Source organism: Canis lupus, chromosome 1, assembly GCF_011100685.1.
Source record: "Canis lupus familiaris isolate Mischka breed German Shepherd chromosome 1, alternate assembly UU_Cfam_GSD_1.0, whole genome shotgun sequence".
Classification (NCBI taxonomy): Eukaryota; Metazoa; Chordata; class Mammalia; order Carnivora; family Canidae; genus Canis; species Canis lupus.
Window position 1 is genome coordinate 260,184 of NC_049222.1, and position 25,117 is coordinate 285,300.

At 40.1% G+C, this 25,117-nt stretch overlaps 1 protein-coding gene across 1 annotated transcript in view; it reads right to left on the reverse strand.

The window, feature by feature from the left end:
* The window catches only part of ENPP1 (ectonucleotide pyrophosphatase/phosphodiesterase 1), a 73,796-nt gene extending 51,099 nt beyond the window's left edge, over positions 1-22,697 (reverse strand). Inside the window, exon 1 of the mRNA XM_038525686.1 lies at positions 22,562-22,697. Within this exon, the coding sequence (XP_038381614.1) occupies positions 22,562-22,645 (84 nt within the window). The 5' untranslated portion in view covers positions 22,646-22,697. The remainder of the gene's footprint in view (positions 1-22,561) is intronic.
* Between the last annotated feature and the right edge of the window lie 2,420 nt (positions 22,698-25,117).

The following is a 25,117-nucleotide window of genomic DNA, read 5'->3' on the forward strand; positions in this document are numbered from 1 at the left end:
AAGACCCTGGGATCATGACCTGAGCCAAAGGCAGACACTTAACCAACTAGGCCACCCAAGCGCCCCTCATTTTATGAGCTTTTAGGCAATAACTAGCAATTTATTGAGACACACACACACACATTGACAATAAAACCAAAACAAACAAACCAAACCCAGGGTCTTAATGGACAAGGCCATTTGCTACCAAATCACTGCTTCTAACAGTAACTAGAAGGACCAATCAGAAAACTAATGACAATGTAACAGAGGGGGAACACTATAGTGGTTCCTTTGGATCTGCAAAGATCCGTGCATGAGGCACTACTTATTATTACCTGCTCAACCCAGCTGCTAAAGTATTTCTAGGACCTCTCTATTACAAGCAAGCTAACCTCACAAGCCATAGGACTGTCCCTCACAGAGATATCTAGCACTGTGGATAAAAAAATTCTCTGCTACATGGATACTAGTTCGTCACTTTCCACAAACATAAAAGGGTAAATATTGGTTTTAAAATAAGAAATACTGGGAAGCCTAGGTGGCTCAGAGGTTTAGCGCAGCCTTCAGCCCAGGGCATGATCCTGGAGACCTGGGATTGAGTCCCAGGATCGAGTCCCATGTCGGGCTCCCTGCATGGAGCCTGCTTCTCCTTCTGCCTGTGTCTCTGCCCCCTCCCCCTCTCTCTGTGTGTCTCTAATGAATAAATGAATAAAATTTTAAAAATAAATAAATAAAATAAGAAATATTAAGACAGGAGAAACAAACAATCCAATCATGAAATGGGCAAAAGACATGAACAGAAATCTCACAGAGGAAGACATAGACATGGCCAACATGCACATGAGAAAATGCTCCGCATCACTTGCCATCAGGGAAATACAAATCAAAACCACAATGAGATACCACCTCACACCAGTGAGAATGGGGAACATTAACAAGGCAGGAAACCACAAATGTTGTAGAGGATGCGGAGAAAAGGGAACCCTCTTACACTGTTGGTGGGAATGTGAACTGGTGCAGCCGCTCTGGAAAACTGTGTGGAGGTTCCTCAAAAGAGTTAAAAATAGACCTGCCCTACGACCCAGCAATTGCACTGCTGGGGATTTACCCCAAAGATACAGATGCAATGAAACGCCGGGACACCTGCACCCTGATGTTTCTAGCAGCAATGGCCACAATAGCCAAACTGTGGAAGGAGCCTCGGTGTCCATCGAAAGATGAATGGATAAAGATGTGGTCTATGTATACAATGGAATATCACTCAGGCATTAGAAATGACAAACACCCACCATTTGCTTCAACGTGGATGGAACTGGAGGGTATTATGCTGAGTGAAGTAAGTCAATCGGAGAAGGACAAACATTGTATGTTCTCATTCATTTGGGGAATAATAGTGAAAGGGAATATAAGGGAAGGGAGAAGAAATGTGTGGGAAATATCAGAAAGGGAGACAGAACATAAAGACTCCTAACTCTGGGAAACGAACTAGGGGTGATGGAAGGGGAGGAGGGCGGGGGGTGGGGGTGACTGGGTGACGGGCACTGAGGGGGGCACTTGACGGGATGAGCACTGGGTGTTATTCTGTATGTTGGTAAATTGAACACCAATAAAAATAAATTTATTATTAAAAAATAAAAATAAAAATAAAATCATTCAAAAAAAAAAAGAAAGAAAAACCATATACTCTTCTTTGGAATATTTAGTTCCTTTTCTCATATCTTAAAAAAAAAAAAAACAGAAGAGAAATAATGTCAGAAGGAGGTAGAACAGTTTAGTAAGACATAAAATAGAAATCCTTAAATTATTATTATTTTAAATACTGGCTCTCTTAAATGCTACCATGTGTTACTCTGGACCTCTGGACATTTAACCCATTTAACCCTTTCCTAAGTGAGAAAGAAAGAAAACAGCAAATAGATATTTTGAAACATTCAGGTATGATACTATGTACATGAAAGACAGAGAAAAGCAGCAATGCCTTCAGTCTCACATGAATCTGTTAGGAGATGCTTATAAAAGAACATGCAGTTCAAAACAATTATTTTGAATAAACACATTTCATATTTGGTTGAACTAGTCTCTTGGGTTGATAAAACTACGAGATTCTTCCCCAAACTAGAATTAGTGGTCCAGAAAATGTTTTGGGGTTTTTTTTTTTTGGCACCTTTGATATTTAAGCAAATAGTCATTTCATCAATTCCCTGATTTTCAAAGACTTATCCTAGTTAAACAAGCATTTAAAGAAAAGTATCCAAAAAAGCTCCTATCTACAGCCAATAAAAGCTGGTAATGATAACTGAAAAATAATCTTTTTTAGGACAAGTTAAAATAAAATATCAAATTAAAAGGCTGGCTTTAAAAATAGAAATAATGTTACTACTTTGCCATAAACTGCAAGGAAATGATTAAATCCTAACCATTTTCAGTTAAAAATATAAGTATGGCAAAATCATGGCCCTAATCACAAAAAGATCAACAACTCTCATGCCATTATATCCAAAGAAGGATGTGTATTATACTTCGAGCTTTGTGATACAGAAGAAGCCACATCATCTGTAGTTCCCACATTGGACTGAATATTTTCTATGGTCCCTGATAAATCTAAAATATCTACCAATCAACTTCTGACAACTGATCCTACTTTTATTTGGATTATTCCTGACTCCATCTCCTCCACCCTTCTCTCTTAAGGAATATTACCTCAAATATGAACATGTATTAAGATTCTTGGCTGACTCTGGAAAACAGTATGGAGGTTTCTCAATAAGTTAAAAATAGAACTACCCTAAGATTGGGCAATTGCACTACTAGGTATTTACCCAAAGGATATAAAAATAGTGATTCAAAGGGACTCATGCACCCCAATGTTGATAGCAGCATTATCAATAATAGCCAAATTATAGGAAAAGCCCAAATGTCCACCGACTGATGAATGGATAAAGATGTTATGGTGTATACACACACATACACACACACACACACACGGGCTATTATTACTCAGCCATACAAAAAATGAAATCCTGCGATTTGTTAGAAAGTGGATGAAGATGGAGAATATTATGTTAAGTGAAATAGGTCAGTCAGAGAAAGACATATGATTTCACTCATATGTGGAATTTAAGAAACAAAAAGGTGAACATAAGGGGAAAAAAAAGAAAGAGGCAAACCAAGCAAGACTTTTACCTATAGAGAATGAAATGAGGGTTGATGGAGGGGAGGTGGGCAGGAGGATGGGCTAGATGGGTGATGGGTATTAAGGAGGGCACTTGGAATGAGTACTGGATATTGTATGTTAAGTGATGCATCACTAAATTCTACTCCTGAAACTAATATTACACTGTATGGTAACTAACTGGAACTTAAAAACTTGAAAAAGAAAAAAAAAAAGACTATTAGCTAAAAATAGTATAGTGGAATAACTATTAGGTCTGCTATGAAAAGAACTGGAAACATCAGCCCTGGAGACTTAACTTCCTCAGGTGAATCAGAAGTACAAGTGGGCGGGGCAACTCACCTGAGCCATATCCTTCATAGTCAAAATTTTTCCTGGAATGCTGCAAAGCCTCCAGAGAACTGAACCATCTAGGACAGCAATTCTTTTCTCTATTATGTTCATTTATTTATTTTCCAGTTTTAACAGGAAATAATTGACATCACTATAAGTTTAAGGCATACAACATGATGGTTTGATTGATACATACTGTGAAATGATTAGGTTTGGTTAACATCTATCATCTCATATAGATCTAATAAAAAGAATAACTTGTTTATTTTTGCTTCAAAAAGTACCAAGCCCTTCATAGGGAAAAATATCCAGTCTTTTTAACTTCTGGCTGAGTAATCACTTTTCTCAGATCTCATCAATTGCTTTCACAGACCATTTCTCTCTGAAGTTAAAGGTCAAAGGGTAAAGCAGTCATTTGGTGGTATAAAGTAATGGTTTCAGTAGATTTAGCTTTGATGGCAACCTTCACCCCATGACCTGTATTCTCTCCTTTAATCTTGAGATATAAACACTTAATTAACAAGATCAGTAACAGAAAATACCTCAACATGAAACAGGATCACTCTTAAAAAGGCTGGAGGTTAACTCAGACACAGCCTTCTGCCACTAAGGCTTCTACTTATATCTACAAATGCATAATACCCACAAATGATCACAGAACATTTTTGTGGTTTTCCTTTATGTAATCTTCTGACTCCAGTCTCTTAAGAAAAGTAATCTATCGAAATAAGATCTTGAGGAAAGTGTTTAACAAACTGGATTTCTATCTCTTGACTTTTAACAAAATAAAATGATGGGGAGTACTTGGTGGCTCAGTTGGTTAAGAGTCCTCAGACTCTTTTTCAGCTCAGGTCATGAACTCAGACTCAGGTCATAAGGTCGGCTCTGCACTAGGTATGGAGCCAGCTTAAGATTTTCTCTCTCTCTCCCTCTGCTCCTCCCCCATCCCACTTAACTGTAGCCTCTCTCTAAAAAATAAAGAAAAAGTTTCAAAGTAAAATGATATGGAATAAATAAAGATTTAACATGAAACCACTGGAAGAAAAATATGAGCAAATATTTTTATAATTTTAGGGTGATGAACACCATTATAAAGATGGCACAAAAATCCAAAAATTAGAATGGAGACATTAATATATTTGATCCATAAAAATAAGGAATGCCTGTAATGCCAAAGAAAAAGAACATCAGCCACTAGAAAGATGGGGTGGGAGAAACTAGGATAAAACATTTCAAAAGGAGCACCTGGGTGGCTCAGCAGGTTAAGTGTCCAACTCTTGGTTTCAGCTCAGGTCATGATCTCAGGATTGTGGGATTGAGCCCCACATCAGGCTTTGCACTCAGTGAGGAGTCTGCAGGAGATTCTCTCCTCTCCCTCTGCCCATCTCCTGCTCTCTCTCTCAAATAAATAAATAAAATCTTAAAAAAATTTTTTTTCAATGTATGACAGGTTAACATCCATAATAATGAGCACATAAAAATCAAGTAGAAAAGATAATCCGCAGTTTTAAAATAATAAAAATAATAAATAATAAACTATTCTATGCAAAGAAGTAAAACAGCTAATAAAAACATATTTGCCTCCATTAAAAATCAAACAACTATAAATCAGAGTCCTTTTTCAGCTAATAAGATTAACAATTATTAAAAAGATTAATAATTGCAAGTATTGGCAAGTATATCAGGTGAAACAGACACTTTTGCACTGCCTTCATAGTATATGTTCCTTTCTAAAAGGTTATTTAAAAAAAATAATAAATAAATAAATAAATAAATAAATAAAAGGTTATTTAGATTAATCCACCTTTCTAAAAAGTTATTTAGATTAATTTATGTAAATTCAAAATGTACATAATCTCCACTCCTGCAATTCCAAATTTAATAATTTGCAGAGAAATTTTCACATAAATGCATTAGGCTATGCACAGAGATATTTATTGTAGCAATTTTTGTAATAGCAAAAATGTGCAAAAAACCTAAATTTCTGATAATAAGCAACTGAATAAATATAATGCATTATGGTAAACCCAAACAGTATAAAATACTGATCAATTCTTTTGAAATTATGTAAATCCATCACTGAAATGCTTACTCTTAAAGTCTTCAGCCCCATGTAAGCTGTCTACTCTGAGGCTATTGTGCCGTAAGCCCAAGCTATCCTATGCATAGATCAGACCACATGAGGAGGTCCCGAAACTATATGAAGTGGGAGGAAGATGCCTGGCCAGCATCTAGATGCTCCATCCCCTGCTGTTACAACTCCAGACACCATCTGACTATAACCACATGACAGACCTGAACCACATCTGCCCTACCACACTTTCCCCAAATTCCTGACCCATCAAATACCATGAGAGGGTTTTGAATCTATACAACTGACAATCAGATACTGAACAGAGAGGAATTTATCAAGCTGGTAATACCAACCAGTATGGCTCTCTGAGCATAGGAGAGAACACACTTTCCTTCCTCCCAGATTTTAAGCCTACATCATTCCCAAGATAAAATGATCAATGGAGGAATGAGTTAACTCTGCTTAAAGTGCCCAATGGCCAGCTTCTTTCAGAGGTAATATTTGTTCCTCATCACTTCATTGAAGGAAGGGAAATGCCTGAAAAATACTTCACATAGGGACATAAGCATGTAAGTGATGTGATGTCTATGTTGCTTCCTTTGGTATGGGCACAGAGAATTTAGGCACAAGTATTTATGTAAGTCCACTCCTAATTTTCAAGTGTAGACTTTTGCTTATGAGTATCAAGAATATTAGTAAACATTTAGGGGAAAAATAGGACAAGATGAGGCTGAAAGTCTGAAACATCTTGTCTTATACGAGAAAGTAAAGGAAGCGCTAAATACCAAACACACACACAATGATGGGGGGAGTGCCAAAAGGTACAAACTTTCAATTATAAAATAAGCAAGTTATAGAGATGTAATTAATGTACAGCATGGTAACTATAATTAAAAATACTCTATTGTAGGGATGCCTGGGTGGCTCAGTGGTTGAGCACCTGCCTTTGGCTCAGTCGTGATCCTGGGGTCCTGGGGTCAAGTCCTACATTGGGCTCCTTGCGGGGAGCCTACTTCTTCCTCTGCCTGTGTCTCTGCCTCTCTCTGTCTCATGAATAAATAAGTAAAATCTTTAAAAAAAAAATACTCGTATATTTGAAAGATGCTAAATCTTAAAAGTTCTCAACACAAGACAAAAAAAATTATAACTGTGTGATGATGGATGTTAACTAAACTTACTGTAGTGATCACTTTACATGTATATTGAATCATTATGTTGTCTACCCAAAACTAACATAGTTATATGTCAATTATACCTCAATAAAAAAATTATGATCCAATTACATTTCACATGGTCAGCCCTCAATACTTTGAAAGTAAAGCAATTATTGTTGTCAACTATATTCAATTTTCTTTAAAAGCCAACTATAATTTAATTTAGAAAAACTGTATTAATCCGTAAGGAAAACAATATTAGTAAACACTTGGGGGGGGTGGAATAGGACAAGATGAGTTTGAAAGCCTGAAACATTTTGTAGTACCAGAAAATAAGGAAGTGTTAAACACAAACACATGCACCACACAAAGATGGGGGAGGTCAAAGGGACAGAGGTGCCAACTCCCAATGGCCAAAGCTACAATAATTTGTGTAAAAATACAATAACACATTTTGGGGTTATAGCCCAAAGTATAAAATAAACATCAGTAAGTACAAACTGAAACAAATGACTGAGTAAATAAGCAATATATGGGAAAGAAGAGACAAATCTCTCATACAGAATTCCAATTAACTTCTGTAGATACTTTACCCTCAAGACAGAACATACTCTAATAAAAGCGTTGGCTGGGATTTCAGAGTACAGGATGGAAAAGTACAAAACAGAGTATCTCGAAGAGTGAAGAACACTGGAAAACACTACCTCAGGGCTCCACCTCCCAAAAGTGAACATTCCCGCTCTACTCATGAGAAAAATGTAGGGAAATCCCAGTTGCAAGACATTCCACAAAATACATGACTAGTACTGCTGAAAACTGTCAAGGTCATCAAAAACAAGAATAGTCTGTTGTCACAGAGATGTGACAACTAAATGTAATGTGGTGTTCCTGGATGGGATATGGGAACAAACAAAAAAGGACAGCAGAGGAAAGATAAGGAAATACAAACAAAGCATGTACTTTAGTTAATGAGGCTGTATGAATATGGGTTCATCATATTGATGATATTGTGACAAATGCATCATTCTAGCATAAGATGTTAGTCATCTCAGCTCCGGTTTCACCATTCTTTCCCCTTTGCCCCTCTTGCCCTCAGGGTGGTAGCAGGTTCCTTCTGTTACCTTTCCTGGAGCTGCCTCATTGCCACACCATCCCATTTGGATTTCAGTTCTTCAAATACCTTTGCAACCTGTTTCTCATACTAAATTCTCTGGATGAGATTACCAAGTATGGCCTTTGTTTTTCTGATTGGACCCTGGCCAATAGAGCTTGGAATTTCTCTCTCAATGCACCCTATACACACACACACACACACACACACACACACACACACACAGACCCCTCAAGGCATAACCTAAAGGTATAATCTAAACTAAACTGAATATAGGCAAAGAACTTTCCATTTTGGGGATTCATTTGTTTTTAATTCTCTATCTCCTAGATACAAAAGATACATATATTTTAATTAAGTCTGGCTTCAGTTGGATTTCAAGAAGAAAAAAAAAAAAAACACTGCCAAAATAATCCTGAAAACAGTTTGTTTCTTTTGAAGCTATGATCAAGAAAGATGAGTCATTAAATGAAAAGTATTATTAACTGATTTTAGAAAAAAATGTTTTAAGTCAAGTTCATGAGATAGAAAAGGGAGGAAAATTAGTTCATTTACAGAACAGGACAGCCCTTTCTCCCCTCAGGCTGAGGACAAATGGACAAAAAAGGTAAGGAACTATGGATTTTATCCAAAATAGTTTTTCTTGCCTAGACAGGTATCTTGCCTTCACAGATGAAAGGTCTGAGATAAAAACAAAAGGGAGAAAGGGCATTGTGCTCAGTTAAGTATATGTGATTTGTTTCCCCTTGCACCCCAAATAATTTTTGCAGCATAATGACTACAGCAACTTATATTTATTCTTAAAAGATGGTGGCAGGAGTGAAGGGAATAGACAACAAAAAGACAATTTATCCAGGGGATTCCTGGCAATTCTTCCCAAGGACAGGAAACAGGATAATGCAAGATAATGCAAGATAATGCAGTGGTTACTCAATCACAATTACAGTAGAAACTTAAAAGACAGAACTTAAAAACGGTAAGGGATACATGGGTTTATAATTTAGGAGGCAACATAATTTTAGAAATGTGTCACCTTTTAACGTGCAGATTTGCTGAATGGCTGAAACCAACTTAATTACACTCATTCAGTTGGATAAAAAAAAAATCTTAAAATTACATTTGGAAGAACATTTACAAAGTAACCCTTTTGAACAATTTCTTTTGTTCTAAAAAATGTCTCTTGAACAAAGAACATTTGTTTTAGGTACATGTTCATTATTACTTCCTGGAAGAACTATAAAAGTAAAAACAACAACAACAAAAACCCTATGATACCACGACCTTCAAGAACTACTAGCAACAGAAGTTTTTAAGATGCTCATGTTCTAACAGCTTCTATTGCCCAGTATGGTAGTGACTAGCACTTAGCTGTGGAGAACTCCAAAAGTGGCTCCTGTGACAACGAACTGGATTCCTTTTTATTTAACCTTACGTAACAGAAATTTTAATTTAAATAGAGACATGCAGAACTTACAATCTAGAGGAAAGGAGAAAATAGTTCTGAAACAGCCAGGTAAAAAAGCAGGCTCTTCCTTCACCCATGTTCCTACTGATGTGGTTTTGGAATGTAGGTGAGTTGGTTGGTGGGGTAAGGTCTGGAGCCAATGAGCTAATTCTTGAGAAGTCTTTGGTGCAAAAAGGTGATTTTATGAAAGCGTGGGGACAGGACCCATGGGCAGGAAGAGCTGCTGCCAAGGGCTTGTGAGGGGTTGTGATTATAATCTTGGGAGTTGGGGGATGCAAGGCAAAGGGAGGTTTCAAAAGGATTTTCACATGCCATTGTCAACTTAAGGCTGTTTTTCCTTCTAGCAAGGCATTAATATGAAGACAGTTGAAATTCTTTCTGGGTTAGTTAGGGTATTGATAAAGATCCTTTTTCTTGTAAATCACTAAGACATTTTGTAAACTGAGGGAGACTTCTGTCTTGCAGGACTGTGATCTCTATTAGTTAAGCATTTCTTTTTATCCTTCCCTTAGTTTTCAGGCAGCCAGGAGTGCCTGAGGAACCTTACATAGATCCCACCTGGGGGAGGGAGGTTTGGGAGGTGTCAACATATGTTTTGCCCTCAGCTTGCCTCTGCTCCCCTCATCACTACCGCTACTGATCTTTCCAAAATGTAAATCAGATTTTGTCACTAAGAATGAAAATAGAAACAAAAACAAACAGTGATTTCCAATTTGCAATGCCCTGCGTGGACCTGGCCCCAGGCCTCCTTCTCAGCCATATCACTCATCACACAACCTCTGCTTACCAGCCACCTGGTTTCCTCCTAATTCTGAGATAGACCGTGCTCCCCGCTATCTCAGGGGGCCTTTGTACATGCAGCCACCTCCTCGGAAGCCTCTTCTGCTCCCAGGTCACTGCCCCCAGGACACCTTCAACCTCTGTGAAGGTGCCACCTCCCCCTCAGGACTCTCCCTCACAGCCCTGGGTAAGGTTCCCAGGCAATTCTTATCACTGCTGCAATGGGAGATAATCATATAGATTCTTTGATAACTGGTACTACGGAGGGTGGACCTTGAGAACAGGGAGGAAGTCTTTCCCTTCTCCTAGCCACATTTAGCCCTGATTCTTGCATGAGACTGCTTACACAGTAGGGACTTGAAATAGTTAAGCTACCCACCCTAACAATAACAATCAACCATAATTAATTCATTTAATCTCTAGACCTATGAGGTAGCTAGCTACTATTTTTCTCCCCATTTTACAGGTGAGGAAACTAAGGCACAAGAGAAGTGAAGGGACTTGCCCAAGGGCACACAACAGTTCTGGACAAAGATGATTTCATACCAGCAGTTTGGCCCTTAACTACTAAGTTCTATGGCCTCTATATGATTAACAGAGGCAAGATAAAATAGCAACTGAGTGCTTCAGGGACAGGGGAGATGGTGCCAAAGAGCAGCTAAGGAATGTTTCCTGTGGGATCCCTGGGTGGTGCAGTGGTTTGGCGCCTGCCTTTGGCCCAGGGCGCGATCCTGGAGACCCGGGATCGAATCCCACGTCGGGCTCCCGGTGCATGGAGCCTGCTTCTCCCTCTGCCTGTGTCTCTGCCTCTCTCTCTCTCTCTCTGTGTTTGACTATCATAAATAATAAATAAAAATTAAAAAAAAAAGAAAAGCTTTAAGGAATGTTTCCTGTGAGAGGAGAAATGGAGTTGGATCCCAGGGAGTGCCTCATGTCAGGTAAGAAAAAGAGGTTTAAAAGAAAAAAAAAATCATTCTTGGGTTAGAAAACAGAAATAGTCAAAACAAGTGTATCTGTAAAACAGTATATATAGGCCTGAGCTGACTATAATGGAAGGTATGTTCCAGCAGAGCTGGGGCACTGTGAACAGGGATATCAAGACCTGGGCTGCCTCCACTGGCACAACACCGGGAGTACAGAAGGGGATATTGATCCGAGTCCTTCAAACATCTAAACCCACGTTAGGCATACAACATCCACATATCCCATATTACAGAAGGGACACAGTGTCCCACCTCCATTTGGGTCCCAGACCTGACTACCCAGCCATCAGATGTGATCCCTGTTAGGTCACACAATCGTGCCGATCAAAGGCGGAAAAGTGCTTCACAGAAGTCTGACACAGAGTCCACTCCATAAAGGCATGTACAAGTTCATCAAATACTTCACAGCTCCTACCACAAGCAAGGGTCTACTCTAAGAGCCTGGCGAACACTGACCGCCCAACAGCCACACATATGCGTCATGGACCTTCGGGGCTGCTATGAATGCATGAAGCTATTCACGCCCAGCCCCCATCGGTAACACTGTTACTCAGGCAATGAGAAATAGGCAAAAAGATTGCGCTTAGGGGTATGCATTTCCCCTTGTATGTTATATTCAGGAAAACTAATAACAATAAGAAAGAGATCTGAGCAGTGGAGGTGAAGCTGAGGAATGAATAAAACAAAACCAAACAAAAAATGTGTTCTAAATTTTTGAATTCTTGGGGACTACGTCTGAGGTATGAGCAGAGATGCTTTCAAAGATTACCCCATGATTTAACCCCATAAAATAAAAGTCTCGAAACCCTATTCCTGAAAGGTTATAAAGCTGTCTAGCAATAACAAAATCTCAATGGAACATAATTTAAAAAGGAAATGGAGCAGTATCTGTAGTATAATTCTATTTTTGTTAAAAAAGTGATACATACACAGAAAAGTCCTGAGGTAGAAACCAGAAACAAAAACAAAACCCTATAAATAGCAGATAAGAGGAATGCAATCTTTATTCTCTTCCTTATATTTCCCCACATTTTCTGAACTTTCTGTAAGACATGGTATGTTTCTAACAAGGTGAAAATACTCTGAGCTCTCTATACTATACAAAGATTTGAATGTACAAGAGAGTCACCTAACCCAAACCTCCTATAACGTGGTTAAAGAAACTGAAAGTCAGAGAAGCAAAGCACATACGTGTTCAAAGGTCACACAGCAATTAATTGCTGTGACTTCACATGCCCATCTCTTAAAATTTGCTTGAATCATCCCAGAAAACTCAATGTTCTCTTTTCCTTTAAAAGTTTCCAAGAGATGACAAATGTAGCAATACTTTCATACATCACCATTCCTCACCTTTACTTCCTTTGAGCTGTAAGGTACTTTAGTGTACAAGTACAGTTTCCTACTTCTCTTTTGTTAATTCAGAGACAAGACAAACACAGTATTCATGATGCAAACCACACCCTTCCCACCTGAATACACTTCATTCACCTGCTTCCAAGGCCCCAGAAGATTCTAATCGAAGTGATGCTGGGTGGCACTCTATAAGAAACCAATGTGTTTGGATGATGAAGTATTATGGAATAAATTCTATGCCAAGGACATTTAATTTGATTCAGTGCCACCTGAAAAAACCCAGGTCCAAGATCTCTTTGTTTTGGTGTTGCATTGGGTATATTGTTGATTGTTGAGAAGGTGCTGGCCATGGAAACTCTGAAGAGTTCTATTTGGTGGTGCAACGTAAAACTGAAATCAGCTTGATATTCTGATAGATGGGTGTCTGAATTGAAAAGAACATCTGAATGTTATCAGATCCCAGCAACCGCAGAAGATTGGCACAGCCGAGAGTAATAAGGAGCAATTAAAGGACAAGCTAGGGCAGAGGCAGGAAAAGGCAGTTAAAGTACAAGAAACAAATGAGAGCACAGGTTGGCTCCTGAGAGACAGTGACTGTACATGTGAAAGGAGGTAAGAAAGACTGTACTTCATGTCCTGTCCACACAAGGGCAAGGGCTACCATCATCAATGCACCGAGGTCCCAGGAAAGAATGAGGCCAAATGCAACAAGCAGTAGCACCACATCAACCCAAAGCCAACACAGCTGAGATCATTAAGGAACACTTAGTAATTTTATTCTTAACTATAACATCATGTATGAAGTCTGTGGAAGCCCAAAGGTCAATGACCCCCAGCCCGAGACATACGGGTTGAAATGCCTCCTGTACCACCCACTTCAACATCCTTAGGAGTGCCACTCCTCAAGCTTTAATGTGTACACAAACCCCTGGTGATCTGCGAAGATGCAGATTCTGGTTTGGGAGGTCTGGAGTGGGGCCCAAGGTGCTGCATTCTGCACAGGCACCGAGGAGGTGATGCCACTAGCCTAGCCTGCAGACTGCTTTGGGTAGCAAGGATATAAATGTCTTCTGAATAAGGAAAAATAAAAAATTCAATCACACTGAAGCATGTCAGGAAGCACAAGAAAAATGAGCACTTATTCAGGGCACATTTTGTGTCCCACTTCGTATACATTGCCTAATTTAATTCTTACACCAGCCAGTATGATTTGATCATCTCTACTTTATTGCTGTGGAAGCTGATATTCAGTAAAATTATTTGCCAGCATTCAAACAGCTAATAACAGTTCCAGGATTTAAACCCAGTCTGAAAAATTAAATAAATAAACAAACAAACAAACAAACAAACCCAGTCTGTCTGACTTGAAAACTGTTTGTCAATAAGCTACAGGGAGGGATCCCTGGGTGGCGCACACCTTTGGCCCAGGGTGCGATCCGGGAGACCCTGGATCAAATCCCACATGGGGCTCCTGGTGCATGGAGCCTGCTTCTCCCTCTGCCTGTGTCTCTGCCTCTCTCTCTGTGTGTGAATATCATAAATAAAAATTAAAAATAAATAAATAAGCTTGTCAAAGTTTAAAAAAAAATAAGCTACAGGGATAGGATTAAGGGAAGTATTAGAAATTCTTAGAGTCCCCCAAATTTCTGAGCCATGATTTTTTGTCCCTAACACAGAGATAATGGCAGAACTATGGCATAGAACAAAAGAGGTAATGGATGTATTTAGAAGTCTAGAAAGGATGTTATATGAAGATACAGTAAGTTGTAACTAGCTTCTAGTTGTAACTAAGAGATATGTCTAAATCTCCTTTCCTTAAAATAGTATTGAATGTATACCTTTCCTTAAAGCAGATATTCTTAAAGCTTTTGGTCTCAGAATTCCTTTATACTCTTACAGAGGACTTTTCAGACAATTGTGGGCATTCTTTAAAATGATTCCAAAATTCTACAAATGGTAATTTCTTAAAGGCAAAATGCAACATGCCACTTGAAACAATATTAATACATTTTTCATACTGCTACATTAAAATCCATTGGTCTATCCTGTACTTTGAATGAAACTTACACTCATTCATAGTTTTGTAAATCATCCATTGATCCCAAAATACTGATTTACTGAGTTACACGGTTCTTCCAAATGTTGACACGTTGTTTTACCCCATGCGAAAAAAATCACACTCCTTACTATTTCCACCAATTTCTATAGAAAAGTTGTTGGGGTTTTTTTAAAGATTTTATTTAGTTAGTTGAGAAAGAGAGCGAGAGAACACAAGCAGGGGGAACTGCAAAGGGAGAGGGAGAAGTAGGCTCCTTGGTGAGCAGGAAGCCTGATGTGGGGCTTGATCCCAGAACCCTGGGATTATGACCTGAGCCCAAGGCAGATACCTGATAGAGCCACCCAGGCACCCCTGAAGAAAGTCTTTAAAAATTGGGATGCTATCAATCATACAATGGCAGCTACAAAGTTCTCCAAAATTCTGATTTTTGCTGAAAAGACTGGATTTTATCATAGGAAACAGGCATCTTAATTTGTTGTCCTTAAAGTGACAAGCTAACATTATGCATTTTGAGAAAATGTGTGCCAAATATTAAAATCTAAAATCTAATCTAAAATATGAAAATCTAATCTAAAATCTATGACATTTATATTATGTGTGTCGGTTGTTCCTTCCAATAAAAATGTTCCATGAAAAAAAAAAAAAAAAAACCCACAGCTAGTTCAACTCACAACACAATCAGTTTTCCCTCCAGAAAACCACAGCACTCCAGTATGCAGCAGATATGCGGCATGCGTACCTCCAATTTCACACCTATTAAAGAGAGAGGTAATTTAGGGTTGATATTTAATAAAAATCTGCTTCCTTGAGGACATTTTTACTGCTTTATCTAGTATACTCTTTTAAGTGAAACTGACTTCTTTTTGTCGTGATCCCAAGTACATGACTACCTGTATTACTGGGGCCACTCATTGCCTTTATTTCTGCTAAGGCGACCACAGAGGCACTTGCCATTGCTTTAATGTCATCAGTGTAAATGTCAGCACAGTTAAAAGGGCAAATGACAGCATGCTACTGTTAAAATCATTTGGAACTCGTAGTCCTCCGAAAGGCTTAACTTAGGGATGGATACCCCAGGAACCCACACACCACACTTTGAGAGCTGCTGCCTGAAATATTTTGGCTTTTGAAACTTCATTCTACCTGTGTTGTCTTTTGCTTATGTGAAGATTTATTCAAAATAAAGGTAATCCGGAGCAACAGGCAACTATTTGGAAAAACATCATAATGAAAGTTGTATTTATTTTGCTGCACGACAGCACCATAAAAACTGCTTAAGTCCCTTCCATGTCTGTCTCTCCATGACAGACCATAGGCCCCAGATGCTTGCTAATGGCACAAAGCTTTTCAAGGAAAAGAAATCAGCTTTAGGAACAAGCTACTTTCTCTGAAAGACTTCCTGAAAACCAAAGTAGAATGCTCTTTAAAGGATATCAAATCACACCTGTGATAGAATGTTTGCCACCTAAATCTATGTAAAGACCTAAGACATGGTGAGAAAATGATCCATCCACATGAGATATGCTTGTGAAAATTCACTCCCTCAAAATGACTTTTTATCATGACTCTCTATTTTCCTATTCTAGTACATTTAAAAATGTATTAAGAAGGAAATTCAAATGAAAGATGAAAATCATTTTCCCAAAAATTGTATACATTGGAAGCTCAGAGTAACATGTGATTACTGACATCACTCTGATAAAAAGGCAAACAAATAGGATGCCATTCACCAATAATTCAGAATAAAAATCCATAGTTAAAAGTCCTTTTGGTTATCAAAGTTTTCTACTTCCAAATGGTATGACTTTTGCCTATAAATTTAACCCACTCTTTCTAGAAGTAGAGTAAATGAACCAACTATGTCTGAATTACTTGAGGTACCTAATATGATGCAGATTCTTTGGGTCCATTCCTATCTTAGTCTTCCCAAACTACTGTGACAAAATATCATAGACTGGATAGCTTACACCGCAGAAATTCTTACAGTACTAGAGCCTGGCAAGTCAAAGATCAAGATGCTGGCCAAACTACATCCTGGTAAAGACTCTTCTTCCTGGCTGCTCTTTCATTATGTCTCCACAGAACCTTTTCTGTGTGTGTTGCAGAGGGCATGGGGGAAAGGAAGGGAGGAGACCACTCAGCTCTCCTCTCTCTTCCCCTTCTTGTAAGGCCACTGATCTGATCCCCACAGCTGCACTCTCATAACCTCATCTAAGTCTTGTTACCTCCCAGAAGCCCCACTTCCAAATATTATCACACTGCAGAGTTGATTTTACCATGTGAATTTGAAAAGGACACAAACGTGTAGTCTGTAACAATTCTTTTTTTTTTTTTTTTTAAGATTTTATTTATTTATTCATGAGAGACACAGAGAGAGAGGCAGAGACACAGGCAGAGGGAAAAGCAGTCTCCCTGCAGGGAGCCCAATGTGTGACTCAATCCTGGGACCCCAGGATCACGCCCTGAGCCAAAGCCAGATGCTCAACCACTGAGCCACCCAGGCATCCCTAGTCCTAACAATTTCAAGCCTTGTACACCATAACCTCTAGGACTGGAGCCCAACAATGTTTTCCTTAATAGTTTCTGGCTGTTCTCCTAAGTATGCTGCAGTTTGAGAAACCTGAGTGTGCCCCTGTGTGCCTGTTTCCTAATCTGTAAACTGGGATTGATAGTCACCATACTTTCCTGTTTCAGAATTGCTGATGTGTTGAGGATCAGTTAAGAATATGTGAGAAAATGCTTTCTAAGACTGCAAAGTGCTTTGTGAATGATAATCATCCAAACTTTTATCACCTACATTTCCACCAGGTCATATTCTAAAAACTAAAAGTAAGGGTGCCTGGGTGGCTCAGTCAGTTAAGTGTCCTACTCTTGATTTTGGCTTAGGTTATGATCTTAGGGTTCTGAAATCGAGCCCTGCAATGGGCATCATCCTGGGCGTGGAGCCTGCTTACGATTCTCTCTCTCTCTCTCTCTCTCTCTCTCTCTCCCTGACAAAAAAAATAAATAAAAATTTTAAAAATTAAAATAAAATAAAAATTACAAGTGAGGGTTACCTGGGTGGCTTCAGTCAGTTAAGCATCTGACTCTTGGTTTCATCTCAAGTCATAATCTCAGTGTCCTGAGATCAAGCCCTGAGTCAGGCACTCTACTCAGTGGGAGTCGGCTTGAGATTCTCTCCCTCTGCCTCTGCCCCTTTCCTTCCTCTAAAATAAATAATCTTTTTTAAAAAACTGTAAAAATGAATAAAAGATTATTACAGATATTATATTAATTCTTACCATAAAACCTCAGATAACTAAAATACACAGTAAATAGAGTGGTCTAGTTAATAGCTGAACATCCTGGTCACTCTTTTGAAAAGTGATTTTAAATATATTATTAAAGTATAATTTCCATGGTAAATACATAACAGATTTTATTTGACGCCAAAGGGGGCTTTTATTTGACTCAGTTTTCTGAATATCAATTCTTGCTACATAAAAGTCAAGCTTAAAAGACTTGTTCTGCCTTGAACTCATTTGCTAAGGGGTCCCTTATTTACTCCCTGTTGTTTGGGAATATTTCATAGCTGATAAAGGCATGTTTATTTTAACCAAAGATAGATCTCTAATCACAAGTTGCATTCCAAAAGCTTACATCTTCCTAAATCATTTGAAACATGAAATGCCTCTCCCTCTACCAAATAAAAATTATGAATCACAATTATATTCTCTAACTTGTCCAAAAACCCATAATACAGATGAAATACATTTGCTATGAGTTAGAAATCACAGGGATATTTTGCCATGAAATTTATCAAACTCAATCTGAGTACATAACTATTCTCATTTACCTTTAACGTTTGTTTGTATCTGAGAAAAAAGCTAGCTGGAGGAAGAGAAGATGATAGGTAAAAATTTCTTTGAATATTCTAAATGGATCAATGGTCCTCAGTTCTTTATTACACAGAATGCATCAGGTCCCTCAACATGGCCATTAGGGATTCTCTTCAGAATCATGAACAGGATATAACAGAGGCAGGGGACAGCAAAACCAAGTGTCCAGAGTTAACTGAACAAGCAGAATGCAAGGGAAAAATAAAATGTTGAAAAGATGTCTGTATCCATGGAGCAGAAACCGCTGAGTATCAATGGTGAGAGAGTGACCAGAATGCATAAGACTCAAACCAGAAAGAATTGAAAGCAATGCTGGAGAAAACAGCCCACAAAAGCCATGAAGACTGAATGGCAGGGTATGCCACAAAGTCACGAAAACAGAAGAGGCCTTGACACAAGTAAAGGAGACTCTCATTTGTACCTGCAGGATGACCTAACCTGTGCATGCCAGATGCGGCCACACTAGGTCATTCATACCTGAGAGGATGGCCAGTGGTTAGATCCTGATTCTGAATCCAAGTGATCACAGAGGCCTTGTTTGGCCTGTCCTAAAGCATGATGGCCTTGGCTGGAAACTTTTGTTTATGGCTTATTCACTGCCTCTTCCATCTGCAATGCCCTAATGGAATGGTATCCTACTTTTGATCTTACCCTGAATTTCTACCCAAGTGCCTTATCTATTGGTGCATCTATATTTAGATTCCTGACTTTCAACTGGTCATATGGGTCTGTGGTTGTATATGCAACTTCTCATCTACCCATTTTCTAAAGCAAAGTGTCACCTGGTCTAAGTAAAAATGCAGTGCATTCATTCATTCAACCAGAAGCTGACACTGTCAGGCACCATCTGAGAACCAGTGGTAAACACAATCATCTTGCTTGCCTCCTAGAAATGTTTGATTCATTTTATCACATGTGAAACAAATACCAAAAGGCATAAACAGGAGGCTTCTTTGGCCTCTAAGATGCTCTGGTCATTTTGAAATATGCTAAACTATGGCTGGATGGATATTAAATTTTACAAATCAAATAACAATGTTGATTCCAAATCTGATTAAGGGCAGAGAACCAGGGGCACCTAGTGGCTCAGCCAATTAAGTGTCTGATTCTTGATTTCGGTTCAGGTCCTGATCTCAGGATTGTTAGAGTAAGCCCCACATCAGGCTCTGCGCTCAGTAGAGTCTGCTTGAGATTCTCTCTTCCCCTCTCCTTCTGCACCTCTCCCTGCTCAGGCTAAGTAAATAAAATCTTAAAAAAAAAAAAAAAGGCAGAGAATTATCTTGAATGTTCTCAATGCTGTATTTTAGAGATAAGACAATGTGTTGTAAAAAAAGGAGAAAATCTAAAAAAAAAAAAAAAAGGAGAAAATCTTATCAGATTAATAGCTTTCATACCCAAACTTCTGATAAATGAGGGCAACCTCTGCCACTTACAAATAATTCTTTCACTGAAAGGCGAAAGTAGTCTTTAGCCACCACCACCCACACATAAAGCCCTTTACACATACACAGGTATATCTATTCATAAGCACAGCAGGACGTCACAAACAAAATAAAACTGCAGAACGACTCACTGGTGAATGGAAAAATGTACTGCATTGTGGCTGAAAATTCTCTGCCCTTTCAAATGATACCAGGGAACAAGGGTTTTTTTTTTTTTAATAACTCTTCAAGTCTAACCTCAGTGGAAGTCAAAATTTCAGCTCAGAATTTATTTTGGAACTAAGGAAAGACATCCAGTATTTAACATATCATCTAGAGCACATACAGAGTAATTCTCCTATTTGCCCTCTGAGTTTTCTGCAGCCTAGCTCAGTGCTTAGGCATTGGCATTTCCAGGGCCCAGGGCCAAAAGCCACCAGAACCTGCAATTCTTTCCCTGGACTCAGACACCACACTAAAGAGAAGCAAGGATAGAGTGGGTTCTTTCCTTCATCCATTCTCCCATTACTACAGCATTTAAACTTATCGGAAATGTCTTCAAAAATGCAAGAGTTGCCACTGATTATCTCTCTGGAAAGCAACTGCAATTATCCTGCTAGGTAAAGACTGTGTGCCCCACGACTAGGTCAGTGGTTGGCTTCCAGTAATCCCAACTCAGGATACAATTAGTCAACACATTCCTTCAGCTTTACAAAAAAGGTGTTGATCTTGACGGGATGAGCACTGGGTGTTATTCTGTATGTTGGTAAATTAAACACCAATAAAAATTATTTCACTAAAAAAATAAAAAATAAAAAATAAATAAATAAATTAATTAAAAAAAAATTAAAAAAAGGTGTTGATGACCAACTTGAAAAAAGGAATCCCATAATTGCAGCTCCTTTCTAGAAGACTTGTCCCAGAACTCTTTGATGTCAATTGTCAGATTCCTTCAGGAGACTTTTCCCTTTGTAAGTGCATCATTTGGGAAAGCGGGAACAGTTGCAGAGGAAAGCAGAGTATTGAAGTAGGGAAGAAAAAGAATGGGTAAAAGTTTTCACATTCACTGGAGTTATTGACATTTCAAAAATACAGCAATGAGTTTAGATGTATATTTAATGTCCCACAGTGTTACATCAAAGACGTGAGATAAGAATTCTTTGCCAATTCATGTTACAGCAAAGACCCACCTAACGGGAAAAGAAATATTCATAACTGTACTACTTGTGAAAGTGAGACCTAAGACACTTTCATGTCCAGTATCCACAGCTGCATCATCAGAGCACAGTGGAATGCTGTCTGACCAGTGACTGCAGGTGTCAGAGACTGAAATGCAAGTTTCAGAGGTAGACCTTTGCTCATACCTGAACGTAAACGAGTAGGAAAAACTTAAAAACAGATATAGTAATTGGCAATTTAGCTACCTTCTAAGACTACAGGCATTTAGGAGTGATTTCACATTAGTTTCACACAGATTCAAATGTACAATTATGGAATAGCTAGGAGTGTGCTAAACCTGAAAGTACAGATACTAAAGAATTTAAGTGATCGTTATAAAAGCAAAGGTCTCCCATTAACAGAAACCTAAAAGGAGACTCAAAAGACCAAAAGTAAGTTCTCATCCTGATGCAAGAATATGTGTTGAGATACACTGTGTGGTTAGTGACTCTCTGAAATTTAGGCTTAGGTTGACTAAGCATACAACACCATCTCTTTAGGAATGTTGGCTCCTCAAAGTATTGTAACAACTCCATGAAACCTGAAATATAGTGAAAATGGAAATGCTTATGAGAAGAGGTAGGTTTCAAATATCAGGAAACGTATTCTCTACACAGCATTGTTCAATCATAATAAGTGATGTTACTTCCACATAATGCAATAAAAATAATGTCTCCTTGTAATTTTCAGTTTACTTCCCCACAAACATTGTTCCCATTGGATCCTCATAATAATCCTACGCAATGGGCAATGAAAGTAATGTCCTCATTTTAACAAATAAGGAACTGAGGTTTGGGAGAGTTATACAAGGACTCAGCAATCACTAACTCAATCAAGAACCCAGGCTCTGACTCTCAGCGCCCCCACTTTCTACCCTAGGAATGAAAATCCCCCACATTTCATAAAATTGGCTGTGGGTCTTGCCACTGTCACAACAAAATAGCAGAGGAATAATGACTACTTTTGTTAGCAACAAAAGCCATGTAACCTACGGTAAAAAGAGTGGACAAAGAATCGTACGCGCTTCTTCACATTCGCATAACATGAATATTGATGGGATTTCTGAACAGCTGCACGGAAATTCCTAAGCGGAGCCAAAAGAAAAGGCATTTCCTAAAGCTCCCCATAAAACTTAGGGAACTCTATTAAATCTTTTCCAGTGAAATAGGTTAATGCAAAGAAAGTCATCAATACTACACCCAGGGTCGCCTAAAAAGAGACTGAAAAGGGGAAAAAAAAAATGTTGGTCCTTCTTAAGACCAGCAATTCTCCGGCTGGCTGGTTATTTTCCCCCAAAAACAACTTCATTCGCTCTTGGGGGACGAGCGGTATTTACAAACAGCGCAGTTCTAACAGCCTCATTTCCCAGCCGGGCCCTCCGAAGCCTCCGCGGCGCCCGGGAGCGTGAACTCCTGCCCCGGGGAGCAGAGGGCACCGAGCGAGGGGCCCGCACAGCGGCCGCAGGCGAGCGCGTGGAGAGGGGGCGCAGGAGCCGGCCGCGCCCTCCCCGCCCTCCGCGCCCTCCGCGCCCTCCGCGCCCTCCGCGCCCTCCCCGGCGCCCGCCGGCCGCGGACCTACCAGCGAGAGCACCTTGTAGGTGTTGGGGTCCTTGGCCGGGCGGGCGCGGGCCGCCTTCTCCAGCGGCTCCTCCCCCAGGTCCATGGGGGCCAGCAAGGCCGCGGCTGCCTGCCCATCCCCCGGCGCCGCGGCGGCTCGAGCGCAGCCCGGGTCGGGGCCGTTCCCCGCCGGGCCCTCCCGGGAGCCGAGGCCCGCCTGGCCGCCGCGCTCCATCGTGGCCCCGGCGCTCTGGCCCGGCCGCCCCGCCGCGCCTCTAATAGGCTCCGCGCCCGGCCCCGCCCCGCGCCCGCCCCGCGCCCGCCCCTCGCCGCCGGACCTTGGCTCGGCTCCCGCCGCCCAGCGCTACTCTGAAGGGAAAGCGACTCAACGCCCCGGATTATTTGCTTCCTGTCTGATTTCGGGCACTCAGCGTGTCGGTTATTTTAGGTCCTGCCCGTGGGCGAGTCTTTAACTTCCCCCAAAGCCTTCTCCTCCCCGCGCCCGGGCACCTTCCGAACACTTGCCGGAGTCGCCCTGCGTGGCCTCGCGGCGCGGGCTGCCCTGGAATTGCAGAGTGTGGTCTGCAGAGGGCATGAGCTCATGGGGCCCCAAAATAGAGCGGGAGGAGGAGAAGGATGCGGCCGGCGGCGCTGCTTCTCCGTGGCCAGCGAGAGCGGTGGGGCCGCGCGTGTTTCTAGGTGCACGTGCAAGCGGGCGGGAGGGTCCGAGGTGGGGTAAGGCCCTCTTCTTTCTTCTCCTGCGTAGAAGCAAGTGAGAACGCCTTCAAAGTCCTGCCACCCACTACCACTCTCCTCTGAGAAACGAATTACCCACCTCTGGTCTAACAAAAGCACTCATATATAAGGGATACTTAGTTTTCCACGGCTTTATGTGGTTTCTGGGGTTTTCTAGCCGATCTTGCCTTAATATATTTGTTAGTTCCTTTTGACTTTCTGTGTTGAAGGCTTCAAAGTGTCCGTGCTGCCTCCTCCTGAGGTTGATCCTGGCACTTGGTTAGCAATACTGAACATTTTAACATCATCTGAAATACTTTGATACTTTATTTTTGATCAAGGACATGAAGCGTAGGCTGTAAATCTTGATGGGTTTTGATTCACCTTTTATTCTACAACTTTCACATTTCCTTCCTCATCAGAAAAACCGCAAGTGTGTAGTGAAGTGATTCTTGTCAAGGGGAAACAGACGAGTGGCTTTCAACAGCTTTGCAATACTAGGGACTGACTTTGAACACCAAGGAAAGTTTCACAGTCCAAAAACATTCATTCTCAATTCATTTTGACTACACGAATGCATACAATTTTTTTTTAAAGATTTGATTTATTTATTCATGAGAGACACAGAGAAAGGCAGAGACACAGGCAGAGGGAGAAGCAGGCTCCCTGCAGGGACCCCAAAATGGGACTGGATCCCAGGACCCCAGGATCAAGCCCTGAGCCAAAGGTGCTCAACCACTGAGCCACTCAGGTGCCCCCAGATATTTTTTTTTTTAACTGAGGATGACTATTTAACAGAAAATGTTTGTTGTTCCCTTTAAAACAGTCAATTTAGGATGCTTTCCATTTATATTGACTCTTCATTCATTCAGTCTTTTGGCCTCCAACTTTGTATACCATATTGAAGATGAAAAAAAATTTATGTATTTCTCAAGTAGCTCTCAGTCTGATGGAAGGGGGTAAAGACAACAAACAAAAAAAAATTTTAAACCCAAGTCCTAAATACAAAATAGTGTCACAAATCAGATATTTTGAAAGTTTAGTGGAGAGGTAACTGACATTTGGAAGGAGTAAAAGGCCATCCCTCAAAACGTTATTGAGCCCACTTTTAATTACCTTTGAGTCAGCTTACAAATCACCCAAAAGAAACACGTTTTCACTGTTTCATAGTCACACATATTTTTTTACCCCAAACTTGGCTCCAAATTTTCCTTTAACTGTTTCCAGAAGTCAGATTCAGGGACAAAGATTTGTGCCACAGAGACTGGTCAAATCAGTGTCAAAACTTCTAAAGGAAACTCCTCAGAAACTTCTAAAGTGGCTTTGAACCTGACAAAACAAATGGAATCAGTATATTGATCGTTCACGTTCCAAGGCAAAGAATCACTTTCAAGGTTTCACCCATTGGAAATGTGAGCGGACACTCTGGAGTCACAAACTCAAACACCATAAAGGAGTGAGGCAGCCCCGGGTAGGTGAACTGTGTGCCCTCGTGAGAGGGGTGAGGCATGTGCCTATCATGGCTACTTAGATTTCTCAAGAGAAACAAGAAATGTAGATGTTTGTGCGAATTCTCCAGATTGCAAAACTGTGTCTACAAAATTCAGAAAAACAATTTATTTAAACACTTGAAACAAAATCTAACACATCTGCAGGGTGGGCCTGGCAAACAGGCCACCAGGATGTGGCCTCTGCCTTATACTCAGGCCTTGCCTGTGCCAGTCGGGACTTGTATGGGTAACTATAAAAGTCCCATTGAAATTTTAAAATCAGGGATGCCTGGGTGGCTTAGCAGTTGGGCGTCTGCCTTCTGTTCAGGGCCTGATCCTGGGTCTGGGGAACG